This window comes from Thunnus albacares, chromosome 3, assembly GCF_914725855.1.
Source record: "Thunnus albacares chromosome 3, fThuAlb1.1, whole genome shotgun sequence".
In the NCBI taxonomy this organism is placed as follows: Eukaryota; Metazoa; Chordata; class Actinopteri; order Scombriformes; family Scombridae; genus Thunnus; species Thunnus albacares.
This window is the reverse complement of record NC_058108.1, coordinates 37,166,848-37,190,340: the sequence shown is the minus strand read 5'-3', so window position 1 is coordinate 37,190,340 and position 23,493 is coordinate 37,166,848. Positions and strand designations below refer to the sequence as shown.

General features: G+C 38.3%; 1 protein-coding gene across 1 annotated transcript in view; it reads left to right on the top strand.

Annotated features, from left to right (window-relative positions):
- Nucleotides 1-21,129, top strand: part of LOC122975189 (NACHT, LRR and PYD domains-containing protein 3-like) — a 46,996-nt gene extending 25,867 nt beyond the window's left edge. The window contains exons 4-8 of the mRNA XM_044343475.1: nt 7,879-9,664; nt 11,862-12,035; nt 14,113-14,274; nt 18,784-18,830; nt 19,856-21,129. Coding sequence (XP_044199410.1) covers nt 7,879-9,664; nt 11,862-12,035; nt 14,113-14,274; nt 18,784-18,830; nt 19,856-20,397 — 2,711 coding nt within the window. The 3' untranslated portion in view covers nt 20,398-21,129. The remainder of the gene's footprint in view (nt 1-7,878; nt 9,665-11,861; nt 12,036-14,112; nt 14,275-18,783; nt 18,831-19,855) is intronic.
- Nucleotides 21,130-23,493: the final 2,364 nt, after the last annotated feature.

The following is a 23,493-nucleotide window of genomic DNA, read 5'->3' as shown; positions in this document are numbered from 1 at the left end:
AAATTATCTATATATAAACAATAATATTAAATACAATATGATAAAAGGCATTTTTACACAGACACACAAACACACAGAAACGTTTACTACAGAGGTTGTTTCCCTAAGATTATGACAAGATGTAATATATATTTTGCAGCTTTTACTATACATTGACTTTTCTCCCCACATAGATAGGACAGTTTCTGAAGATCAGGGAGGTGGATAAATTCAGGATATATATGATTTATTTTTTCAAAGAAAACTTCCTCACATACTTATATTTGTCACAATATAATAAGAAGTGATATTCTGTCTACATTTACTGTCTACTGTAGTACATTTTGTGTAATTTATTTATTTCAATAAATTTTCTGCTTGCAGTTATTTTTTCTGGTTCTGAATCTATTACACTCATAAACATCTTTAGAACAACAGAAAAAACTGAATTGATTTATGACATACTGGATATCAATTGTGATCATGTTTTTTATATCTCCTATCTTGTATACAGTATATGTGGATATGTTTTCTATGTTCCTGTTTAAAAGGGATCCTGATCTTAGTTAGACCACCTGTTTAAATAAACCTACACGTCCATGAGATCTGCCATCATTGTATGAGTCATTACTAACATGAACACAATTATTTATCTGCAGAATCATCTGCTGCACATTGACCTGATTTGTTTGTGAATGTTGTTTGATTATTTTATGAGGAAACCGGCAGCTGCTGCAGTAACAGTCGTCCAGAGGCAGGTGGAGCTGCAGACTCTCAGGTGAGCTCTGATGGTGTCCTGGGTATTATGGCTGGAAGTTGATGAAATGGTTGAAATATAATCCAAAGAGGATGTTTATGAAATGGTCTAAGATGAGCACATTTATGTGGCTTCATGCACAGTTTTATTTCCTGCAGGAAACCGCTGAATCCAGAAGAAGAAGAAGCCAAACAGGAAATAATGAAAGAGAAGAACTAGAGCTTTGGGATTTCAGGTGAGGATTTACAATAACTCCAAAACAGACTGCAGGTTTCACATTATATAAATAAATGTTACCTCACTAATGATATAACACCAAATAATAACATGCTGTAATGACTCTGATTCAGAGTCAGTGTTTTTCGTCATCTGAAAATTCTTTACTTCCCTTAACCCTTTCAATTACTGCAAACAGTTTAGTGTTGGTCAGCACATTAAAACTGACTGTGACTGATTAAACTGTCAGGAGACAATAAAACATTACAGTCCTGTGACTAAAGTCATGAACATGTTGGTTTGTTGAGACGTTTTTACGGCTGTTAGAATCAGAAATCATTTCTCTGCCACAGGGAGGGGTTGGACTTTCATACTGAAATTACTTTATGAAGCCTGTTTATTGTGTTTATTGAGGCCTCTGTCGGACACAGAGTTTCAAAGGTCCCATCATTTGAATCTTTATATTTCACCAGAATTTGTCTGGTGCGAATTTACCACCCTATCTCACATCTGGAGGCTACAGATGTTTCTTTAAGAATCCTCACGTCCCATTTCTTCCCAGCAATCTAATTACTATAGTAATGTTCATATTTTAAGCCATCTGCAATATTCGGCTCTGGTTGTCTAAGCAGGTAGAGAGCTGTCAGTCTAAATCTGTAGTTTCTTTTGATTATCAATGAAAGAGGGTCCTTCAGCTCTTAAATGTGCAACAAAAAGTAGTTTGGGTTTATACTTTGGAAGTCCAGTTTTCTTTAACTGTTTTCTGTTGCCCAAAGAGAAAGAAGTTAATGATGAACATTTTGAACAGTTTTAATGAGAGCAGGAAGGCTGCTGTAGATGAAGGAGGGAAATGTATCACTCCATCAGATAATAATAAAACAGTAAAAGCTGAACTTTGTCCTGTGCTGCGGGTTCAGCTGCTACGTGTTTTTATTGAAGCAGGTTGTTACACTGAGATCATTGTTTTTCTACACAGACCTGATCAGGACACAAGGGAGCTGCTGGAGGAACGGACATAACGGGAGCAAGTTGAGTAAGTGTAACTCTGCTGATTCTGAACTCTCTTCATTATTTATTTTATATTTGAAAATATCTAAATGTTTGAAGGTGTTTCTTTAAGAGTTGTGGCAGCTTGAAATTCAGTCATAATTTCAACACGAATATCAGCTTCCTCCTCAGTCAAAGATGGTGTCTGTGTGAGCAAGAAAAGAAAAACTCAAGAGTTACAAAATGGTTTTTTAGGTACAAAAGGTACAAAAGGACATATTTTGTAGTGGGGAGGGGTACCGAACCTTATGAATAAAAAAGCATGACCTTCTCAGTGTCAACAGAAGTGGTGAAATAGTTACAGAAACACTCTTATGTGTTTTAGTTTGAAACGACTGTGTTGTTTTAAATGATTTTTGAGGTTATATCACATTTAATTGTGAAATTAAAAAGTGCTGTGTTCTGGTTAAAGCTCAGTCTTAGAACAGGACTGTTTTTTGTTGGCTCTTTACTCAGTCTGAGCTTCATCTGGACTCACTCTTTTACTTGGACTTTACTTGGTCTTTGTTCATTCTTAGGATGAGGTGGTTTGGACAACCCTGTCAGTATTAATGTGCATTAGGGCAGGGCAATATTGTTATGTTTTACAAATTTCTGTCGTCCAAATTAAAGATTTCAAGCAAATGGTAAATAAAGCTACAAAAATTAGTTATGTCAGGTTTTATTTAAGAAGTGTGGGGGGGTTTGTTTCATGTAATGCATAACAGTGGAACACAGTTCATTGCATTCAACATTTTGATTATCCAATATAGATAATTTGCGCTTTTGTCAAGTCAAGTCCCTTTAATGGGACGACACCTCGGGCAGAACCAGACTCTAGGGGCGCGGCCATCTGCCTTGACTGGTTGGGTTGGGAGAGAAAGAGGGAGGGAGGGGGAGAGAGACACAGGAAAGCACAGCAACAACAATAATAACAATAACAACAGTAATAATTAAAATATGACTGTAACTCAATCAAGTCATAATAAAACAGTAAATGCTGAACTTTGTCCTGTGCTGCAGGTTCAGCTGCTACGTGTTTTTATTGAAGGAGGTTGTTACACTGATATATATATATATATATATATATATATATATATATATGTATGTATGTATGTATGTGTATATATGTATATATCTATATGTATATATCTATATATCTATATATATAGATAGATAGATAGATATATATATAGATAGATTTATAGATAGATATAAATAGATGAATGTGTGATTTGAGAGTGACAGTGTGATGAAGGAGACGGTTGTGGACGTTGCTGTGCTCTGCTACTGTTTGAGTAATGAACCTGACAGTGTTATGAAATGATGTGTCATGTGTTCAAAGGTGATTACAAATTTGCAGTAAAATTGTTTGTCAGTAAATTGTATCTGTACATAAACAGACATATTTCAGATCAACACTACAGTCGGTGAATTTCAGAGATACAAGTTTCTCCTTCTTCAGAGATCCATCGCAGTCCTGATCTGTGCTGTAGTTCACTGTAGATTAATGAGGACATCTAGTGGATTTATAGCAGAACTACACCAGCTGCTCTGTGATTCTCTGACTGATTGATTTATTTGATTGACCAATAAGATGCCTCCTCTCTCATTGTTCAGGCTTCATCTGACCATTATTTTCATTATCAACTCAGTTAAATCAGTTTTTCTAAAAAGAGAAACAATCAATTGTTCTGACTACTTAAGTCTGACATCCAACGCAGTGTTAAAATTAAAGAACAGGATGCAGAGAAAAGCAATAACATCTCACAATGAAGAAGCTTGTTTTCTCTTTGTTGTCTCTGTGGACAGCAACATGTTCTGTTTGTTTCACTTGTAATTTCATTCAGCAGGTGGATTATAAAGGATATGCTTTATCAGTGTCCTTGCAGTCAGAACTCTGTATGTTTGACATGTGGCTGAGAGGAATGATGAGAAATAATGTGTCGTTGTGTTTGTGTGAAGGTGTTTCTCTGCTATGGATCAGTATGAGGAGGGGAGAGTCCCTCCCTCTAAAAGACCTCGGTGTGAGGAACATGACAGCCAGACAAAAGCTCAGAGGTGAGATGCGGATCTCTAACCGTCCATCACTGTTCTCCACTCACATCACTCCACCATCATTATTCACACTCAAAGCTCTGTGTGTATGTTGTGTTTAAGCCCAGAGCAGCAGCACAGACCAGACTCTGCAGGACCTGGACCCAGCTGTGTGTCCATGAAGACTAACCGGTCCAAGACTCCACCTCTTGACTTCATAGATGGTCACGACTCTGCTGAGGAAAGGTAAGAATTTAAACTAGGTGAGTTTGTTATTCTGCAGCTCTCCAGAAAAAGAGGTAACAATGATCCACTTTTAGTGTTTAAAGGTGAACTTCTTGCTGAGACTTAGTAAGTCAACATACACAACAACATACACAAAAGCATATTTTCCATCTATTTGATCAAACAGCTGAGCACTTTCAGTAAGATATTATTCAGAAGACAGAAGTGAGAGAGAAAGCTGTGTGTGGCATGCGTTCTCACTCTATTGACCAGTAAGATCTTTTACACATGGTGACATGAACAGGTGTTAAAACAGTAGCTCAATGCACAAAATATGCATAGACACCCTGCAAAATAATACAAATAAATACGCATCATATCACATATTATCATTATTGTTTTATTATATTGTATTATATTGTAGCCTGTATTAGCTCAAATGAATGTCATAAACCAATTAAATGATGCCTAAATTGCATAAACCTTTTGTCATAACACACGCTATCTCGGTATGGAGGACCACACATTCTGAAAACTTTCACAATTAATGAACCATCCATTTATAAAACAGATAATGAACAGCCTGAGATGTCTTAAGAAAAATAAGTTCAATTTCAACAAAATTATGTCTCAGTTTTTTACAGATTCTTTTGTACTGAAGCTGCTGAATGACAATATTTTGTGCAATGTTCAATATCTTTAAATCTGACCACACTTAGTATTCATTGTTTTTTCAGAAAAATGTATTCTGGTCAGGATGGAAAAGCCTCTGATCAGCGTTTTACATGAAGTAGGCTACTCCCTGTTTAACTTGCTCCTGAAACCTGGCACTTCTTAGCCTTCACAGATGCATCAATATTAGGTTTCAAACCCTGAGCAGTTGCCAATTTTACACTTAATGCAATTTAAGTGCCTGTGTGTGTCAATTTGGGGTAGCCTAAGAGATACGGATAAAATGTGTCCAATACCACTGAGGCAAATTTGTCCTTCAAATGTGAGTCTCTTTTCAAGTCAGTTATCTCAAGTATGATGTCAATGGGTAGATCAGAAGCCTTGACTGTGAATGGCGAGCTGTGTATTCTGTCTCTAGTTCACCAAAGTCCTGAAACTGTTGCTGAAACTGTAGAAATTCCATAATTTTATCTTTGTACCAATTCATGTCAGCATCAATTCCAGTGGCACACACATTTATTAGACAGGGAAAATGAGCAGGGTCACAATTTGACAGCTGCATCTCCTGCAATTCAGCTTCAATTTGTAAGTGCGTATGCTGTCATAATTCTGTGTGACAACTTTGTTGCAGCCTTGCGTCATTTTGTTCAGATTATTCAAGTGGTCCACCATAAATGCGAAGTCCTGCAGCCATTCTGATCCTGTAATTCCGCTACTGGTTTTCCCTTTTGCTCCATAAATTGTCCGATTTCCTCTCATAAATCAAAGAAATGCATCAGCACAGCTCCTTGGCTTCACTACCTTACTGCATCGTGGTATGGCAAGCCATGGGTAATGTCTTTGTCAGCAAGAAGGCTGTCAAATTGATAATCCTTAAGACCTCTGGCTTGAATGAAATAAATAGTACAGACAACCACTCCCATGACATGATCCATTCTTAATGACTTGCAACACAATGCTTCCTGGTGCAAAATACAGTGAAAAGTCCAAAAACTATGCCCTCCACTTGCGGCCTGTACTTTCTCTCTGAATTTTGTCACAACACCTGCCTTTTTCCTGATCATTGATGGTGCACCATCTGTAGCTAGGCTGACAGCAGGAGCACAGTCCAAGCTGACCCTGTCCAGTGTGCCAACAAGACAGCTGAAATTTTAATTTGCTTTTGTGTCTGTCACAACACCAGCACCAATTCAAGGAACTCCTTGATGATATTCAAAGTCTCATCAACACCACGAATGAAAATGGCCAGTTGAGCAACATCTGTAATGTCTGTGCTCTCATCAATTACAACCAAAAATGCAACAACTGACTTAACTTTGTGCTTAATTTGGCTGTCCAAATCTTCAGCAAGATCTAAAATCCTATCTGCCATGGAAATTTTTGTCAAGCTGATGTTGGCAAAAGCGTGTTGCTTGTCGGGACACACGATTTCTGCAGTCGTATGTCTCTGTATGTGTGACACCCCAAGGTGTTCTGATACAAGGTAAATTTATGAACCACATTGTGCTTGAAAATCATGTTTATAATAGACAGTCTAGACTAGGGCTCTACTTTACTAGCAACACCCTCTCCAGGACCCCATGCAGAGGCTCTAATAAGGCTGGATTCTCTGAACTGCTGTACAATGTGTAAGCACAAACAGTCCAAGCCTTCCTCTCAATTCCCCCATAGTTGGGTAGGCGACCCTATTGTTCTCTGTAGAAAACTCCACTGTAGGATTTAAGTTAACAAAGAGAGGCAAATAGAGACAGAAACTAAATAATAATACTTCAGGGATGATTATCACTTATTGTCCATCAGGGTCTCAATGAAAAGTTGCTCTTTGTATTCATGTGCAGAATGTCATTCTCACGTGTCCATATCATTACTCTCCTTTTTGGCATCTGCCCTCTGGCATGCTCATTTTACATAAGGCCCACCCCCTTGAAGTTTAGCAACTAATAAAAAATGACAAATAACAACCTGTGACTGTGACACCCTAACGGGGGCTATTGCCCCTAACAGCTCTGATAGTCATGGAGGTTTGCAAATCCCTCAACCACATTAAGATAGTGATTCACTGTGGACTTTAAATTTTGTATATTGTTTTGAATGGTCACCAATTGTTGGACACAAAATATTGCTTATTTTTGCTTAAAGGATACGTCATACAGTACATGTGATGTGATTTCTGCTTTTCTGCAAATTTCCTGATCAGTTTCTTTCCATAGGCTTTTTTGGTTTTCTATCTGTTGGCACCAGATAAAGTTAAGAGACAAGGCGGAGTTTTCCAGTAAAAATAGATGACATGGTTTCCTTCAAAGAATTGTGGATAAACAATGAGACACTTTCACACAATTGACAATAATTCTTAGATCAATGTAAAGGTGACTTTGTTGATACATGAAAACTCATAACACCTCATGCAGAAAATGTCATATGCAAGCATGTGTATTTGTTGATATTTTTAGAAATCATGATTTCTGTTTTCTCCACAGAGTTCAGCAGCAAAAGTCAGAGGTTCCCAGTGGTCAGTCTGTTCAGCAGCATCCAACAGACTTGAACTCCATTTTTATGGTGTGTAAATATACAGGAACTTCTACTTCAACTGCAAATGAAATGAAACAAAAATGTTTTACATATCAGGTTTTATTTTTCAGCGTCTTGAGGAGGACATCACCGCTTTTGTGAAGAACGAGCTGAGGAAGATACAGAGTGTTTTGAGTCCAGATTACCCAGAATGCTTAGAGAGGCAGAGTGAGGATGAGAAGGTGTTGGCTGGTGAGGAGGAAGAGCTGATGAGGAGCAGCAGAGAAGCATTTCAGAGAATCATACTGCACTTCCTGAGGACAATGAAGCAGGAGGAGCTGGCTGACTGTCTGCAGAATAGTAAGAGGATTTTCCACACTCCACTTTTCTCATATTTTCACTAACATCCACTCACTGATCTTATTTGTTGTGTCCTCATTCAGGAATTACTGCTGCAGTTTGTCAACGTCAATTCAAATCTAACCTGAGGAAGAAGTTTCAGAGTGTGTTTGAGGGGATTTCTAAAGCAGGAAACCCAACCCTTCTGAATCAGATCTACACAGAGCTCTACATCACAGAGGGAGGGACTGCAGAGGTCAATGATGAACATGAGGTCAGACATATTGAAAAAGCATCCAGGAAACAAGACAGACCAGAAACAACCATCAGACAAGAAGACATCTTTAAAGCCTCACCTGGAGGAGATAAACCAATCAGAACAGTGATGACAAAGGGAGTGGCTGGCATTGGGAAAACAGTCTTAACACAGAAGTTCACTCTGGACTGGGCTGAAGACAAAGCCAACCAGGACATACAGTTCACATTTCCATTCACTTTCAGAGAGCTGAATGTGCTGAAAGAGGAAAAGTACAGCTTGATGGAACTTGTTCATCACTTCTTTACTGAAATCAAAGAAGCAGGAATCTGCAGGTTTGAAGAGATCCAGGTTGTGTTCATCTTTGACGGTCTGGATGAGTGTCGACTTCCTCTGGACTTCCACAACAATGAGATCCTGACTGATGTTACAAAGTCCACCTCAGTGGATGTGCTGCTGACAAACCTCATCAGGGGGAAACTGCTTCCCTCTGCTCACCTCTGGATAACCACACGACCGGCAGCAGCCAATCAGATCCCTCCTGAGTGTGTCAGCATGGTGACAGAGGTCAGAGGGTTCACTGACCCACAGAAGGAGGAATACTTCAGGAAAAGATTCAGAGATGAGGAGCAGGCCAGCACAATCATCTCCCACATCAAGACATCACGAAGCCTCCACATCATGTGCCACATGCCAGTCTTCTGCTGGATCACTGCTACAGTTCTGGAGGATGTGTTGAAAAGCATAGAGAGTGGAGAGCTGCCGAAGACCCTGACTGAGATGTACATCCACTTCCTTGTAGTTCAGACCAAAATGAAGAAGGTCAAGTATGATGGAGGAGCTGAGACAGATCCACACTGGAATAAAAAAAACAGGAAGATGATTGTTTCTCTAGGAAAACTGGCTTTTGAGCAGCTGCAGAAAGGCAACCTGATCTTCTATGAATCAGACCTGACAGAGTGTGGCATCGATATCAGAGCAGCATCAGTGTGCTCAGGAGTGTTCACACAGATCTTTAAAGAGGAGAGAGGGCTGTACCAGGACAAGGTGTTCTGCTTCGTCCATCTGAGCGTTCAGGAGTTTCTGGCCGCTCTTCATGTCCATCTGACATTCATCAACTCTGGAGTCAATCTGCTGGCAGAAAAACAATCAACCTCCCTGCACTCAAAAAGAAGCAAGACTACTAAACTGACACATCTCTACCAGAGTGCTGTTGATGGGGCCTTACAGAGTCCAAATGGACACCTGGATTTGTTCCTCCGCTTCCTTCTGGGTCTTTCACTGCAGACCAACCAGACTCTCCTACAAGGTCTTCTGACACAGAAAGGAAGTAGCTCACTGACCAATCAGGAAACAGTCGACTACATCAAGGAGAAGATCAGTGAGAATCTGTCTGCAGAGAGAAGCATTAATCTGTTCCACTGTCTGAATGAACTGAATGATCATTCTCTAGTGGAGAAGATCCAACAGTCCTTGAGTTCAGGAAGTCTCTCCACAGATAAACTGTCTCCTGCTCAGTGGTCAGCTCTGGTCTTCATCTTACTGTCATCAGAAAAAGATCTGGACGTGTTTGACCTGAAGAAATACTCTGCTTCAGAGGAGGCTCTTCTGAGGCTGCTGCCAGTGGTCAAAGCCTCCAACAAAGCTCTGTAGGTGCACAGACAACTGCAGATACTAACTGTATCACATGTGTAGGGTTGTTCTCATGACATGAAATTCTTAGTCCAATAACACTCACAAGATGTAGGAAACTAACTGATTAGGTGATTTTACCAGAAACAAATTGAAATTGTTTGTTAAACCTCCACAAATTAATACAGTCATTGCTTACTGAAGACCAAAGCATATTTGTGTAAATTATTTTAAGAAAAGTAACTTAAAAGATATATGTGGCGATTTTCTATATTTTTCTTCATGTCAACAAATCTCAGGTGCAGAGACAGACAAGCAATGAACTGTTTTAGTAAGTATTGTTTGTGCATACAAAGGCTGATATACTGTATTAGGTGTGTCATGACGTAACAGTATTGACGATAACCATGTAATATTGATATCATGTTAATGATACAAATACGATAATATCGCATAAATAATCTAGCACCTCTTGAAACCCCTTAACCTTGTAGGAGAGTGTGATGGCCCGTCCGCCGTTAAGTACACAACTATGCTAAGTACACAACTCCTGTCTTTAAGTGGGTACTCATATGACACATCTTTGGAAAGCTAAGACACTTGTGATTCAATTGATGCAAACCATTTCAAGATAGACCACCAACAAACAAACAATTACAAAATTCACGCCACTCCACTGTGAAGCCTCATATTACTTCACTGACTGATACAACTCCAACAAAAACAGTCTTGTTACATTGGCAAAGGTTCAGTCGATTAAATCTGGTAAGCAGGGGTTATTTGATGTCTCTAAATGGCTTTTTTTTTGAAAGACGCCCAGACATACCCTTGAAAAAACATGTAAAATATTCATTTTCTGTGGTATTGTTATTAAATTTGAACTTGGACCAGGTACAGCTGCATGCTGTGCTCCCATTGTGTTTTCCAGCTAATAAGTCACAGCTCTAGGCAGAAATAAAAACCTTATACTTCAGTGTGTTCAAACTATGTATAGGTTACCGACTCTCTCTGTGAGTGTAATTAATGTGTCAGAAAAGTGGCAAAACACAATAACCAAAGTTAAAGATGATTTGACTGATAGCATTATTTCTTTTCTATAAATGTACATATATATACTTTTTCTATAAATATTGTGATAATACCTGTATCGTAAATTCTTTTGGGCACAATAATCATGTTGTGAAAATCTGATATCATGACAGCTCTAGTCTCAGTATCTTATTGCTCTTTGCCATAGACCTCCGTTGTTTTCCAAAAACTAAAGACTAATAATCTCTGGAGAGAAATTCTATATGAGGCAAACACCACTGAGCAGGTGCAGGAATGCAGTTCTGTTTACAGAGATTTGCTGGATTCTTTGCTACATATCACTACCTCTTGACTTTGTGCTGAAATTCTTTGAGAAGTGTACAATATTTGGGACAGAGTCTTATTGATATGATCAGTATGAATATACATCTGACACACAAGAAGAAATGGTGGCATGCAATGGATTCATGTTTATAGGAGCTGGAGTATTCAGAAAAGGAAATGCAGAAGAGACGTGCAGACTAACTTTACCTTTGTTGTTAGGAAAAAGTGGAATTTCTGATGTGTATATAATCATGCGGTTAGCACATTTCCACAACCAAGTTCCAGAACTTCACTTTAATTTCATACAAGCTAGAAAGACATTGAAAATATCAATAATTTACAATACAAACAATTTTCCCAGGTGTGCTCAGTGGTGTCTGCCTTACACAGAACTGTTCTCTATAGACTGAAAACATGATCACTGTTTTTAAGTCTTTGGTGATGTTTCTAAACAAACTAACGTGACCAAACTCTTCATAATGAAGGAACATGTCACCCAGTGCAGCGGTGCAGCTCACTGACATGTTTTTACTAGTTTTTGCACAACAACTATTTACAATACCTGTTCAATTCATTGGTGGTTCGTCTCACAGGAGATTTCTTGACAATAAGAAAACTACAGATAATCGCCAACCATATACTATATTTGGAAGTACTGAGTCCATTGCTATTCCCAGTAAAATACAATAAAAACTTTGTTAACTTATCTCTTTACCAACAACCTAATGAGCAATCAGTCGACTCATTAAGTAACAGAAAGCAACTCAAAAATTTGATTTAAAAACTGATATTTTAAAATTGTATTCAACAGAAACAGTGTCAGTGCTTGTCTTTTGTCATTTGTCACCTACTATCTCTCAGGCTGAGTGGCTGTAATCTGTCAGAGAGATGCTGTGGAGCTCTGTCCTCAGTTCTCAGCTCCCAGTCGTCAAGTCTGAGAGAGCTTGACTTGAGTAACAATGACCTGCGGGATTCAGGAGTGAAGCTACTCTCTGCTGGACTGGAGAGTCGACACTGTACACTGAAGACTCTCAGGTCAGGACTTGGTTATAAAAGAATACTTTGACATGTTTGGAAATACAATTATTTGCATTCTTGTAGAAAAGTTAGATGAGAAGATTGACACCACTTTCGTGTCTGTTTGGTAAACATGAAGCTTCAGCCATGTGACGTTAAAGGATAGATCTGAAATTTTCCTTTTTTAAAATATATTTTTGGCCATTTTATGACAGTGAGGGGAGTGAATGACAAGGAATGGCATGCAACAAAGGTCTGCTGCCAGAATTGAATTGCAGATGTAGTGGTTATGAGGCATGCATCCTAACTAACAGTAGGCTTCTGGGACGTACCAGGTTTGTTTTTGGGGTTTTTTTACAGTCTGTTCTCATACAATATTGATGTGCCATTATGTACTTTGAAATGGGTCTTGATCACTGTAACGATTCATACTGACTTCACAGTAAGAGATAGAGGCCAAAACTCTCGGCCCTTAAGGCCCAAACACACTGACAGTAATAATTGGCACGCATCATTTGATGCACATTATTTGATGCTCCTATGGTGCACTGCAGGCATCAGATTTGAAATGCCAACACCACAGAACCAACACAGATTTGTTCTGTTGTTCTTTGTATTTACTGCTGCATTAGTTGATTGTAATGAATGAATGAAAAGGAGAAATGCAGAGGAGGAAAATTAAACAGAAACAAAGGGTATCTGTTTCCACAGTAAGTCTGTTCAGTATTTGATGGTTATTTATTTGTGCTTTAAAACATAACCACCATGAAACAATCAAAAAATAACATTTTATTTCTCTCAATTACTCTACCACTGCTCGCTCTCCTTGCTCAACCACTGCTGCACTGTCCCTCTCTCTCTCAATCTATCTATCTCTCTCTCTCGCTGGTGCTCTCAGCTCTTTCTATCTCTCTCTTTTTAGGCAGCAGAAAACATTTAAAACAATAGGTGTACCTTTTTTCCAAAGTTCAGCTGATGCTAATATGATTCTTCAGAAATCTCAGTTGACTAAATCAAGTGGATGTGTTCCAGAGTTACAGTCTGTTTAGGATGAAATTCTCTCTTTTTGTTTCAAGTAATATATGAATATATATTAATATATTAGTAAAACACTGATTCTGGCAACAAAGCTACATGCAACCATTAGAATGTATCACTCCACTGAAACTTGGCAAGGAACATTCTGGAGAATTTTGTTCTACACAGGCTGTTACTTTTGGAATACATCGACTCAGACTGCTGAAGTGTCATTTTAGCCTAAGCTGAATCTAAGAACGAAGGCTGTGGATTTTGGCCTCCATTTATTACAATGTGGTCTTGTTCCAAGAGAATATCTTTGGGGTCAGTATGGAGAGTAGGAATTGTTACAGTGACTGAGACCCATTTCCATGTACATAATGGCACGTCAGTATGGTATTAACAGACTTAAAAAACACAAACCAAGGCTTTATGATTGAACAAAGACTGTAAGCAGCACAGACATCAAAGTCGTACCAATGTGCAAGTTAAGTTAATAAGCATATTTGATATTGAAAATGTCAAATTGCTCATTTTCTTTGTATTCAGTTAAATGACAGTGAAAACACTGAACATATGTAGGATTTTATTGTGTAGGTTATCCTCAGTTGTTGTATCAACCATCGGCAATACAATTTCTGGTCCCAGGGAATTATTTAAGAAAATTCATTTTTTCCGCTAACTGTGCATTTGTTTTGAAATCCATCAAAACCAGATGCACTTTCTAAGATTCTCCAGCAAAGGTAACACTCACCAGATGATTAAGTCAACTGATTTTGTTGGTGATGGTTACTGATGTCATTTTACTGTGTTGTAAAGGGGCACAGCTCTGCTGCTGACCCAGCATTTCACCTGTGCTGTGCAGTAGTCTTATGTTTGTTTCAACGCTATTTGGTGAATTCAAAGACAGTTTTCCGCAATGTGAACAATAAAGTTCCTAACTAAATAAAAAAAAAAAATTAAAGCAGTGGACCAATGAGATAATATATCACTTAGTTCATTATAATCAGATAATTTACACAAGGAACAACAAACAAATTATCATTTTGTGTGTGTGTGTGTGTGTGTGTGTGTCCAGTCTGTCAGGCTGTGTGATTACAGAGGAAGGCTGTGCTTCTTTGGCCTCAGCTCTGAGATCCAACCCCTCCCATCTGAGAGAGCTGGATCTGAGCTACAATCATCCAGGAGACTCAGGGGTGAAGCTGCTGAAGGATCCACAGTGCAGACTGGACACTCTCAGGTATGAACAAACAAGAGCTCACACACTGTTTCTCTGTCTCACTCACAAACTGAGGACTGTTGGTTCTCAGTACCAGCAGCACTGCTGATAACAGTGGAAGTCATTTACTAGAGAGGTCAATTAAATGTAGTTCCCCAGTTTGTATAAGAGATGTCACCTTTGTAATGTAATCAATATAGGGTATAGGTAGGAACTTTCAATTAGCTGTCAGATTTTGGTAAACAAAAGGAACAAACAGTTTTTGACTGTTATACCAGGATAATGCTGCTGCGAGGTAATGCTTCTTCCATGAACATTTTAAGATCATTGTTCTGTGAGCAATAAATATCACTTAAAGCCAGAAGAAAGGAAGATTGGACTCTGGAAAGTTATTGAGGGAGCAATTATTTTATCTTTCATCACGATGAACATGAGGTAAACAGCAGAAACAAGGCATTTGTGTAACAAAGTAATCCAACAGGAATGCACGCTTGCATGAATATAATTAGCCAATGCAGCGTCTTTCTGGATTATGTCATGTTGCATTGCAGCTAAAGGTGTTTGGACAACCCTGTGTTGTTTTGCCAGAGCCCACTATGTTGGCACCCCTATTGCATCAGTGCTGTCCCCATCTCTGTATATAAAGCAAGGAAACTCTATCTGTCTGTATGTATGTTTGTCCTTTGCATATCTCAAGAACCGATCATCTGAACCACTTCACACTTGGCGGGTGCATTGCTGAGGATATAGTGGAGTGCATTATCAAATTTGGTGCAATTTGGACACGTGACACATTCAATATTAATGAACTTGGAATAAACAAGCGATCTGTGAGCCGCTCCGCTCTGCAGCAGCAGGATTAGGCTTCTCGGCTCTGCGACTGATCAGAGCTGTACAACCTTGCCATGAGAGAGAAGAAGGGATGACATCTCTCTTTGTTTAATAATGTTAAAAGTTAGGCTTTGCTGTGGGTTTCCCGACTCATTCAAAGAAAAGACAAGACACAAAGAGAGAGAAAAGGCAAGTGAGCTGAGAGCATGACCGAGCGACAGAGAGACAGCGCTGGAGAGTTTTCTTTTGAGAGAAAGCCCGTGAATGACAGAAATACGTTATTTTCTGATTGTTTCACGGCGGTTACGTTCTAAAGCACAAATGAACATCCATCTAACACTCAACAGGTGACGCGACAAGTTCAGTATTAAAAACTGTGAATAAACATGCAAATAGCGAACTGCTCAGCTCTGTGTGCAGTAGTGTGGCAGGGGCTGTTTGATATAAGCACCATCACATCACAGTGGGACGGGGCTTCTGGACTCTGACTTGAGTTCACACTTGGTGGGTTTACTGCTGAGGACCCAAGGAAGTGCAGTGTCGAGTGTGAAGTTGTTTGGACATGCGCCACATTTAATATTAATAAACTTTGAATAAACAAGCAAACAACGAGCCGTTTAGCTCCATGTCTGAGTGCAGTGGGCACTGTTTGATATAAACACCATCACATCACAGCGGGGCGGTGCTTCTGGGCTCTGACTTGCTGAGCGGGACAAAGGCACTCGCCCTGCTCAGTTAAACTGCCCGAGAGAGAAGAACGACCATACACAGGAGAAAAATTAGCGGCAGAGGCAGTAAAACTAGCCAATAGGAGCACAGACATGTTTTATTGGCAGCAGTATCAACCAATGGAAGGCTGTCAACTGCTTCCACGTTTCAACCTTAGTTTAGTCTTAGTTTTAATTCAGGCAGTCTCAATTCTGCCTGGATTAAAACCATTTCATTTATTAAAATCCTCATTGTTTTAATTGATACATATATATGCAGTTCTCGAGAAATAATAAGCAATCGGCCTGTTCAGAACAGGCACGTCTTGAATGGGCACTGCACTAGTTCTAACGAATAAGAGGACTGTGTTTTTTCATGCAGTCTCATGTCAGTCTGAACATGGCCTTACGGTGGACATGTCAGTTACTAGTCCATCTGCAGCCCCTCAGTGGCATTAAGTTCAGGCCTAGCTACTACAACAGTGAAGAAATAAGGAATGTCTTTGGTTGGAGAATGCTGTTTTTTGTTCAATAATTTACTACTGTTTATAATATTAATTTTATGTTTTAAACAGAAACTTGGGTAGATTAAAACAACAATGCAAGCGATTTTTGTTGATTGAGCCCTCACTTACTTTAACTTTATGAGTGTGAGGAGACATATCATTAGGAAAATTTGCATCCGTTGAATATTATTCATTCATGTTGAATAGCTTATTGAATTGATATGGCTGTCAAAAACTATTTTTCTCAAGTCTCTCTCTCTCTCTCTCTCTGTGCTCCTGTCCCTGTGTGTGCATCCCACCCCTCTCCTTCTAGCTGGCTACATCCTCCAATAACAAAGTGAGTCAAGCACTCCACTTTGTGAATAAATTTCCACACTTAAAATATCAAACTAGCAAGTCCAGCACTGTCTTAAATACTTACTCTGCATTTGTGTATGAGTGAAAAATGTGCAGCAATATCATAAAATATGCAGGTAACACTATAAACTTCCATTCTCATTCAAGAAAGTTACAGATAAGATCAGAACAGAATAGTAAAATACAGCAGTGATGATAAGTTGAGTTGTTCCTTTATGCTACACAGACAGCATAAGACATAAAAGGGGACTTATATCATCACTGAAGTGTTGTAAAGAATCAGAAAACTTGGTCAGACCTTGAATCACATTTAGACAATTACAAAGTTAGCCTATTCACGTTGAAACATGATTAATAAATTAAGTTTAAAGGTTAATTTTTGACTAGGGCTGTGAATCTTTGGGAATCTCACATTTGTGTCCAAATCCATTGAGAATTATTGATTGAATGAATAGAAAAGGGGGCACTATTTTCAGTCTCCAGAATAATATGTGCCAAACCATTCATTGGTGTCCTTAGTCCACTGAAATACAATGATACATAACTGGCAGTTAAGCTAAATGGTCTGCAGCCTTTTTATTTGAAAAGTTAACTGCATTAATTCATGAATTAATGAATTTGAAAGCATCTTAGTGTCTCCTGCCTGTATGAGAATAACAAAATGAGGGGGAGGCGGAGTGCTCTGCTGTATTGTTAACGTCATGTCCCCAGCAGTGGGGAGCAGCCTCTCTGCTGCACTGTTAGCTCTGGGGAAAGACATCGCTGCACAAGATGCTTAGTGGGCGCAGGGTTTTTGTGGTGAAACAGACTATTCAGAGTTATTTTCTCACCTCAGAGTTGGTTTAAGTTGATTAATACTGCAGTGTGTGTTGGTCAGCTGGTCTGGTTTGTTACTGCTGGAGTTCGCTACTCTGCTCCACTAACATTAGTCTGTTAGTGATAGTGTGGAAAGTTCACAATATACTTTGTGTTCATCTTGCAAATTTAATTATTTAGACATTAAATCAAATCATGCTTGCAACCTCTCCCTTTTTTGAAGATAAAATACAAGATGACTCTAACGTGTGCATGCTGTAGACTGTCCGGGTGCTGCACTGCCCTCACAGTTGAGTTCTGCCTTTTTCATTCTGTCACCATCATGTTATTTACCACACAGAAAGATTAATACAGTTGATATGAGGTGTGAATGAGTATATACACCAACAGCATGAAAGAAACTAACATTCTGTTATACACAGACGATATAAATAATAGGCTAAGCACTCTAATAGTAAATACATGTTCTTTTCTCATTTCAAGTAAAATAAGGGCTGTGTTCAAAAATAAAATAATATGCATCGTAAAATAAAGTGGATCAGTTAGGGCTCTTATATCATTCCTTTTTTTCTGTGCCCTCCGTTTGGATTTGAGTGGATATGTTTACTCCAGAGATTTGTGCTTTGTCTGTAGTGGCGTTTCACAATTGCCACGGTCTTGGAGCATATGAGACAAACTGGTTTTGAACTGCCTGTGGAAGTATTTGCTCCATATTACGTGCATATTTTATCACGTTTTACAGGTGTATTGGTCTCTGAGTGCTTCCAAAATGCAGGTGACCTTCGCTCAACAATGTATCTGAGCGCCTCCTGTGTAGTCACTCACTGTTGATCTGCTAAAAGTGCTGCTAATACTTCGCTTTATGTCTAGACACGGGGTAAGAGTGTCCATTCTTGATTAAAACCTCTGTTTTCGCTGTCTACGTTTCTATCTTTAGAGCACTTTTCTCTGACTTGTGTTGTGCCTCGTCTCTGGTCTCTCCTGACATACTGGAGTCAGTCAACAGAGCTCTGAAGCTCCGTCCTGCCCCTGCATAGAGCGGAGCAGCTCACAGATTGCTGTTGTATTTAGAGTTTATTAATATTAAACATATCGCGTGTCAAAATTGCACCAAATTCAACAGTGCACTCCCTTTGTTCCTCAGCAATGCATCTGCCAAGTGTGGAGTCGTGTGGAGTCAATTGGATGAACGGTTCAAGAGATATGCAGACTTACAGACATACTTTGCTTTGTTGTCAGAATTGTTGTTCTAGGTAAAGATCATTTTTGAGGAAGCTTCTGAAAGGTAATCCTGACCTTATTTCTTCCTCCAGGCTGGATCATGGTGGAGAGCAGAGGCTGAAACCTGGTCTGAGGAAGTGTAAGTGTTTTTTCACTTTGATTCATGAAAACAAGGCAGCACATGTTAAAGGATTTGGCTGGTGACTTTCTGTATTTTTTTTTATTATCAATAAATCTCATGTATGGATCCAAACCAACAATGAGCTGATCTACTAACAAATATTGTGTATTTATCCAAAGCCTGATATATCTTATTCCTCTGTGTCATAGACCTGCATTGTTGTCCAAAACCTTCTAAAAACATGTCAGTGAGCCACACCGCTGTACTGGGTGACATGTTCCTTTTTTAAGAAGACGGTGGATATGGTAGTTTGGTATGGTAGTAACCTTCAGGAGTGAGATTCCTAGTACAACAGATGCTATGAGCATGCACAGAAATGTGTTTCTGTTTACAGCTTCACTAGCTTGTGGTGCTACGTATCACAACCTCTTGACTTTGCACTGAAGTTCTTTGAGAAATTTATAATGTAGTACAAAGTCAAGGGGTTGCCATATGTAGCACAGCAAGCTAGGGAAGCCGTAAACAGATCCGCATTCTGCACATGCGGAGTGCTGTCTGCTGTGCTAGGAACCTCTCTCCTGAGGGTTATGATCTTAGTGCTGTTTTTACTCTTTTGAACCATTTACAAACACTACAGTAACCATTGCCCTCAGGGATGAAGGAGGATGTCATCCAGTGCAGTTTTTGGACAACAACGGAGGTCTGTCTACAGCACAGAGGAATAAGATATATCAGGCTTTGATACACACGCAATACTTGTTAGCAGATCAGTTCATTGTTGGTTTGGATCCAAACATGAGATTTGTTGACAGTATGAAAAATATAGAAAATTGGCAGCCATATGCTTTAAAATAATTTAAATTAAACGTTTGTGTATCTACATTCAATTCTTTGTTTGACAGAAGATCGAAAAAGTGATTCTGAAGTTTTTATCCAATTAACTTTTATCTAATTAATTCAGTCTGTTAGTAAATCAACGAATGAACCATCAGGTGTGTTAGATGATAAACTGCTGCTGTATTGTGTCTTGTTCTCTCCATCAGATGCCTGTGAACTCACACTGGACACAAACACAGCACACAGAAACCTCAAACTGTCTGACAACAACAGGAAGGTGACAGCAGTGGAAGAGGAGCAGCCATATCCTGATCATCCAGAGAGATTTGATCACTGGTATGAGCTGCTGTGTAGAGATGGTCTGACTGGTCGCTGTTACTGGGAGGTCGAGTGGAGAGGAGAGGTTCAAATATCAGTGACTTACAGAGGAATCAGTAGGAAAGGAAACACTGGTCTCTCTATGTTTGGAGGAAATAATCAATCCTGGGGTCTGAGGTGTCATGATGATGATCCCTACTTATATAATGTCTGGCACAATTATGTTACAATGTATGCCCCCTCCTTCTCCTCTGTCTCTAACAAAGTAGCAGTGTATGTGGACTATCCTGCTGGCACTCTGTCCTTCTACAGAGTCTCCTCTGACACACTGATCCACCTCCACACCTTCAACACCACATTCACTGAACCTCTGTATGCTGGGTTTAAAGTCTGGGGGGTCGGTTCTTCAGTTTCTCTGTGTTCAGTGTAGGAGGAAGAGTCTCCTCCTGTGTAGAGAAACACTCAGTGACAAACACACTAACTACATACTAACTCATACTTACAAGAAAATGTTTTAGGCTCTTCAGTGATTTTAAATATCTTGAAACACCTTTAAATATGTTTTCATTTGGGTTTGGGGTAATAAGATAAAGATAAAAACAAAGATTTTAGTTTAAGGTTTTCTTTATAATTGTTTTCAGACAAATGTACTGGTCATTCGACTTTGTAAAAATATGATTCCACATTTTTGTAACTTGAGTAATTAGAAAATAATCCAGTGATATATTTAACTTAAGACTTAATCAAGTTATTGTTGTTTGTCCATTGTTGGTCATTGAAGGTTGAAATATAATTAATTATTAATTAGTAATTTACACAGTTAATATGTATATAAATGGATAAAGGAAAGTGTCAGTGTTCCAGTGATATAAGAACCGTGTTGAGACATTCTGAGTCTTAGTTCTGTCAAAAAATGGACTGATAGTGTAAAACATAATTATAATGTTCATGCATTTTGTAACTGCTTGCTTTGGGGCTTTTTGCCTTCAGTTTGTTCATCAGCAGGGAAATGATTAGTTTGATTGACCAGTCAGGAACTCCTTGGTTGTCTTGTCTGTATGTTTAGAATCACTGTCCTGTTGCTTTGTCCTGAACTTTGGGGACTGTTTATAAAAAGGGCTACGAGACTGTTTATCCAATATGGATGTGAACACCCTCAAACTAAAGCTGAAAGTCAGCACTTCAACCTCATAGTCACCCCTCTTTATTTCTTTCAATCAATGTCTGTAAACGACTCCTGCATTTTTTTCTTTTTGGCAAAGTTAATAAAGTTAATATTTTCAACAGATTTACAACAGATGTAACATTTTTTTATAAGTGTTAAAAAAAAGAAATGATAAAAAATATGTTTTATTATATTCAGCAGCCATTGAGGATGTAATGAAGCCTTGTCTTAAAAATAAAAGTATGTTGCACACATCTAAACTTGAAAACGGGTCAAATTTGACCGTAACACAATAGAAGGGTTAAGTAAAAGTATCAATACCACAATGTAAAAATACTAATTACAAGTAAAAGTCCTGCATGAAAAATCCTACTTAAGTAAAAGTACAAATGTATTACCAGCTAGGTTTACTTAATGTACTAAAGTAAAAGTACTAATTTTGCAGAAAATCAGCCTGTGACTGATATATTAAATAAATTTAACAAACTACATTGTTAACACTGATGAGTCAACTCATAAGCAGCGTTGTATTGTTGTAGCTGCTTGAGGTGGAGCTAGTTTGAACTACTTTGTGAAGGTCATAAGATAAATCTGAGAGGTCATCAGATGATAGATTGGGTAGAAAAGAAGATAAAAAATTCTGCTACATATATTTGGATTAATTTTTTTTCAGGACTTTTCTTTAATCTTTGCATTTTTGTGAAATGTTGGAGAGTTTTATCTTTTTGGGTCTCAAACAATTGTTTATTTGAAACCATGTGAGGGGAAATTTCTCTTTGGTGGAACTGCAAACGACTCAGAGACATCTGAAACATGACGAAGAGACACAAATACACACTGAGAGTTTTTGTAAAGAGTGACAAGCCATAAGTTTGGGAACAGCTAGTTTAACCTTTAACAAAGCAGTGTGATTTATAAGCTTGTCATTATGTAATTATGTAATATTTAGATCACAAAAGAAAAAATCTAATCTTTGATTTTTGCTGAAATATTGGATCATTTGAACATTTATTGAAATGAAAGCATGTGAGAAGTTTAGAGGGAAAAATCACTATTTGGTGGAGCTGTTAACAACTCATAGACATGTGAAATGTGACCCCGACTACACACTGCTTTTTGTAAGACGTCAAAAGACAAAAAGGTTGGAAACCACTGGTTTCATCTTTAACAATGTGTTGTATTTTAAAAGCTTGTTATATTATCCATTGTGTCAAATCTTCATCTGAAAAGTAACTAAAGCTGTCAAATAAATGTAGTGGAGTGGAAGTATAAAGTAGTATCACATGGAAATACTCAAGTCAAGTACAAGTACCTCAAAATAGTACTAGCGGAGAATGAGTTAACATGAGCCACTTTTTACATTTGATGATTTTACTGCAAAATGAAAGTGTATTTGTTTCAAATAATAGTTACTATATATATTTCAGGTTGTTGTGTACCCATGGAAATTAAAACAAGTTGTCTAACTATTATGGTTTTAGAACAATGATCCATCAAATGAATGTTAGTCCTATGGAACAATTTGCCCCAAGGTAGGGGTAAAATGAGCATGGGGATGGGGTAAATAGTGCTACCGTTAAATACTGATATAAAAATTACACAAAATCAAACAAATTAATTATAAAATTAAAAATAATTTTGAACTTTATTAATACCATCAATTTATCAAAGGCAACACTTAACATCAACAAAACACCAAATGAGGGAATATCTTTTTGAAGAACGGTGTTCATCCCTTCAGAAGAGTTCTGAGACTGTAGAATCAATAACAAAGAGCACTGAAGCTGTTCTGGTGGTCCAACACCTTATGTTGACATGTTTTTTCCTTTAATTTGTCACCCGTCTGTATGTACAGCATATTTGTTTGTGGCTTAAACTTAACATTAGTCAACAATTAGGTATTTATTCATCACCTCTGTAACACTTGTAACAGGGATCAAACATGAACAGGGTCTCTAGTCTCTAGAATATCAGAAAATTGAACCTTTGACTCAACTTGCTCCAACATCACTGGCACGTTTTACCCCACAACGTCCATTTTGACAAAACTGTTTCGCACAGTGATCAGCTCAGATCCACAGTTATGCTGAGTTTATGACCTTGTTTTGTGGCTCAAACTGACATGAATTAACATGTAATAATCTCCAAAATGTATCTTTTTTAATTAAGATACAAGACTGATAACTTTAGTAACATGATGAATTCACTTGGCATGACAAAAATCTTTTTTTTGCTCTGGTTTGCTGACTTCTTTCTCCATATGCTTGAGTCCAAGATGGATTTAGTAATATGAACAATACTTTCTTAATTTGTGGTCACATGATAACTTTTGTTTATGGTTACCTTGATAAAAGGGGTAGC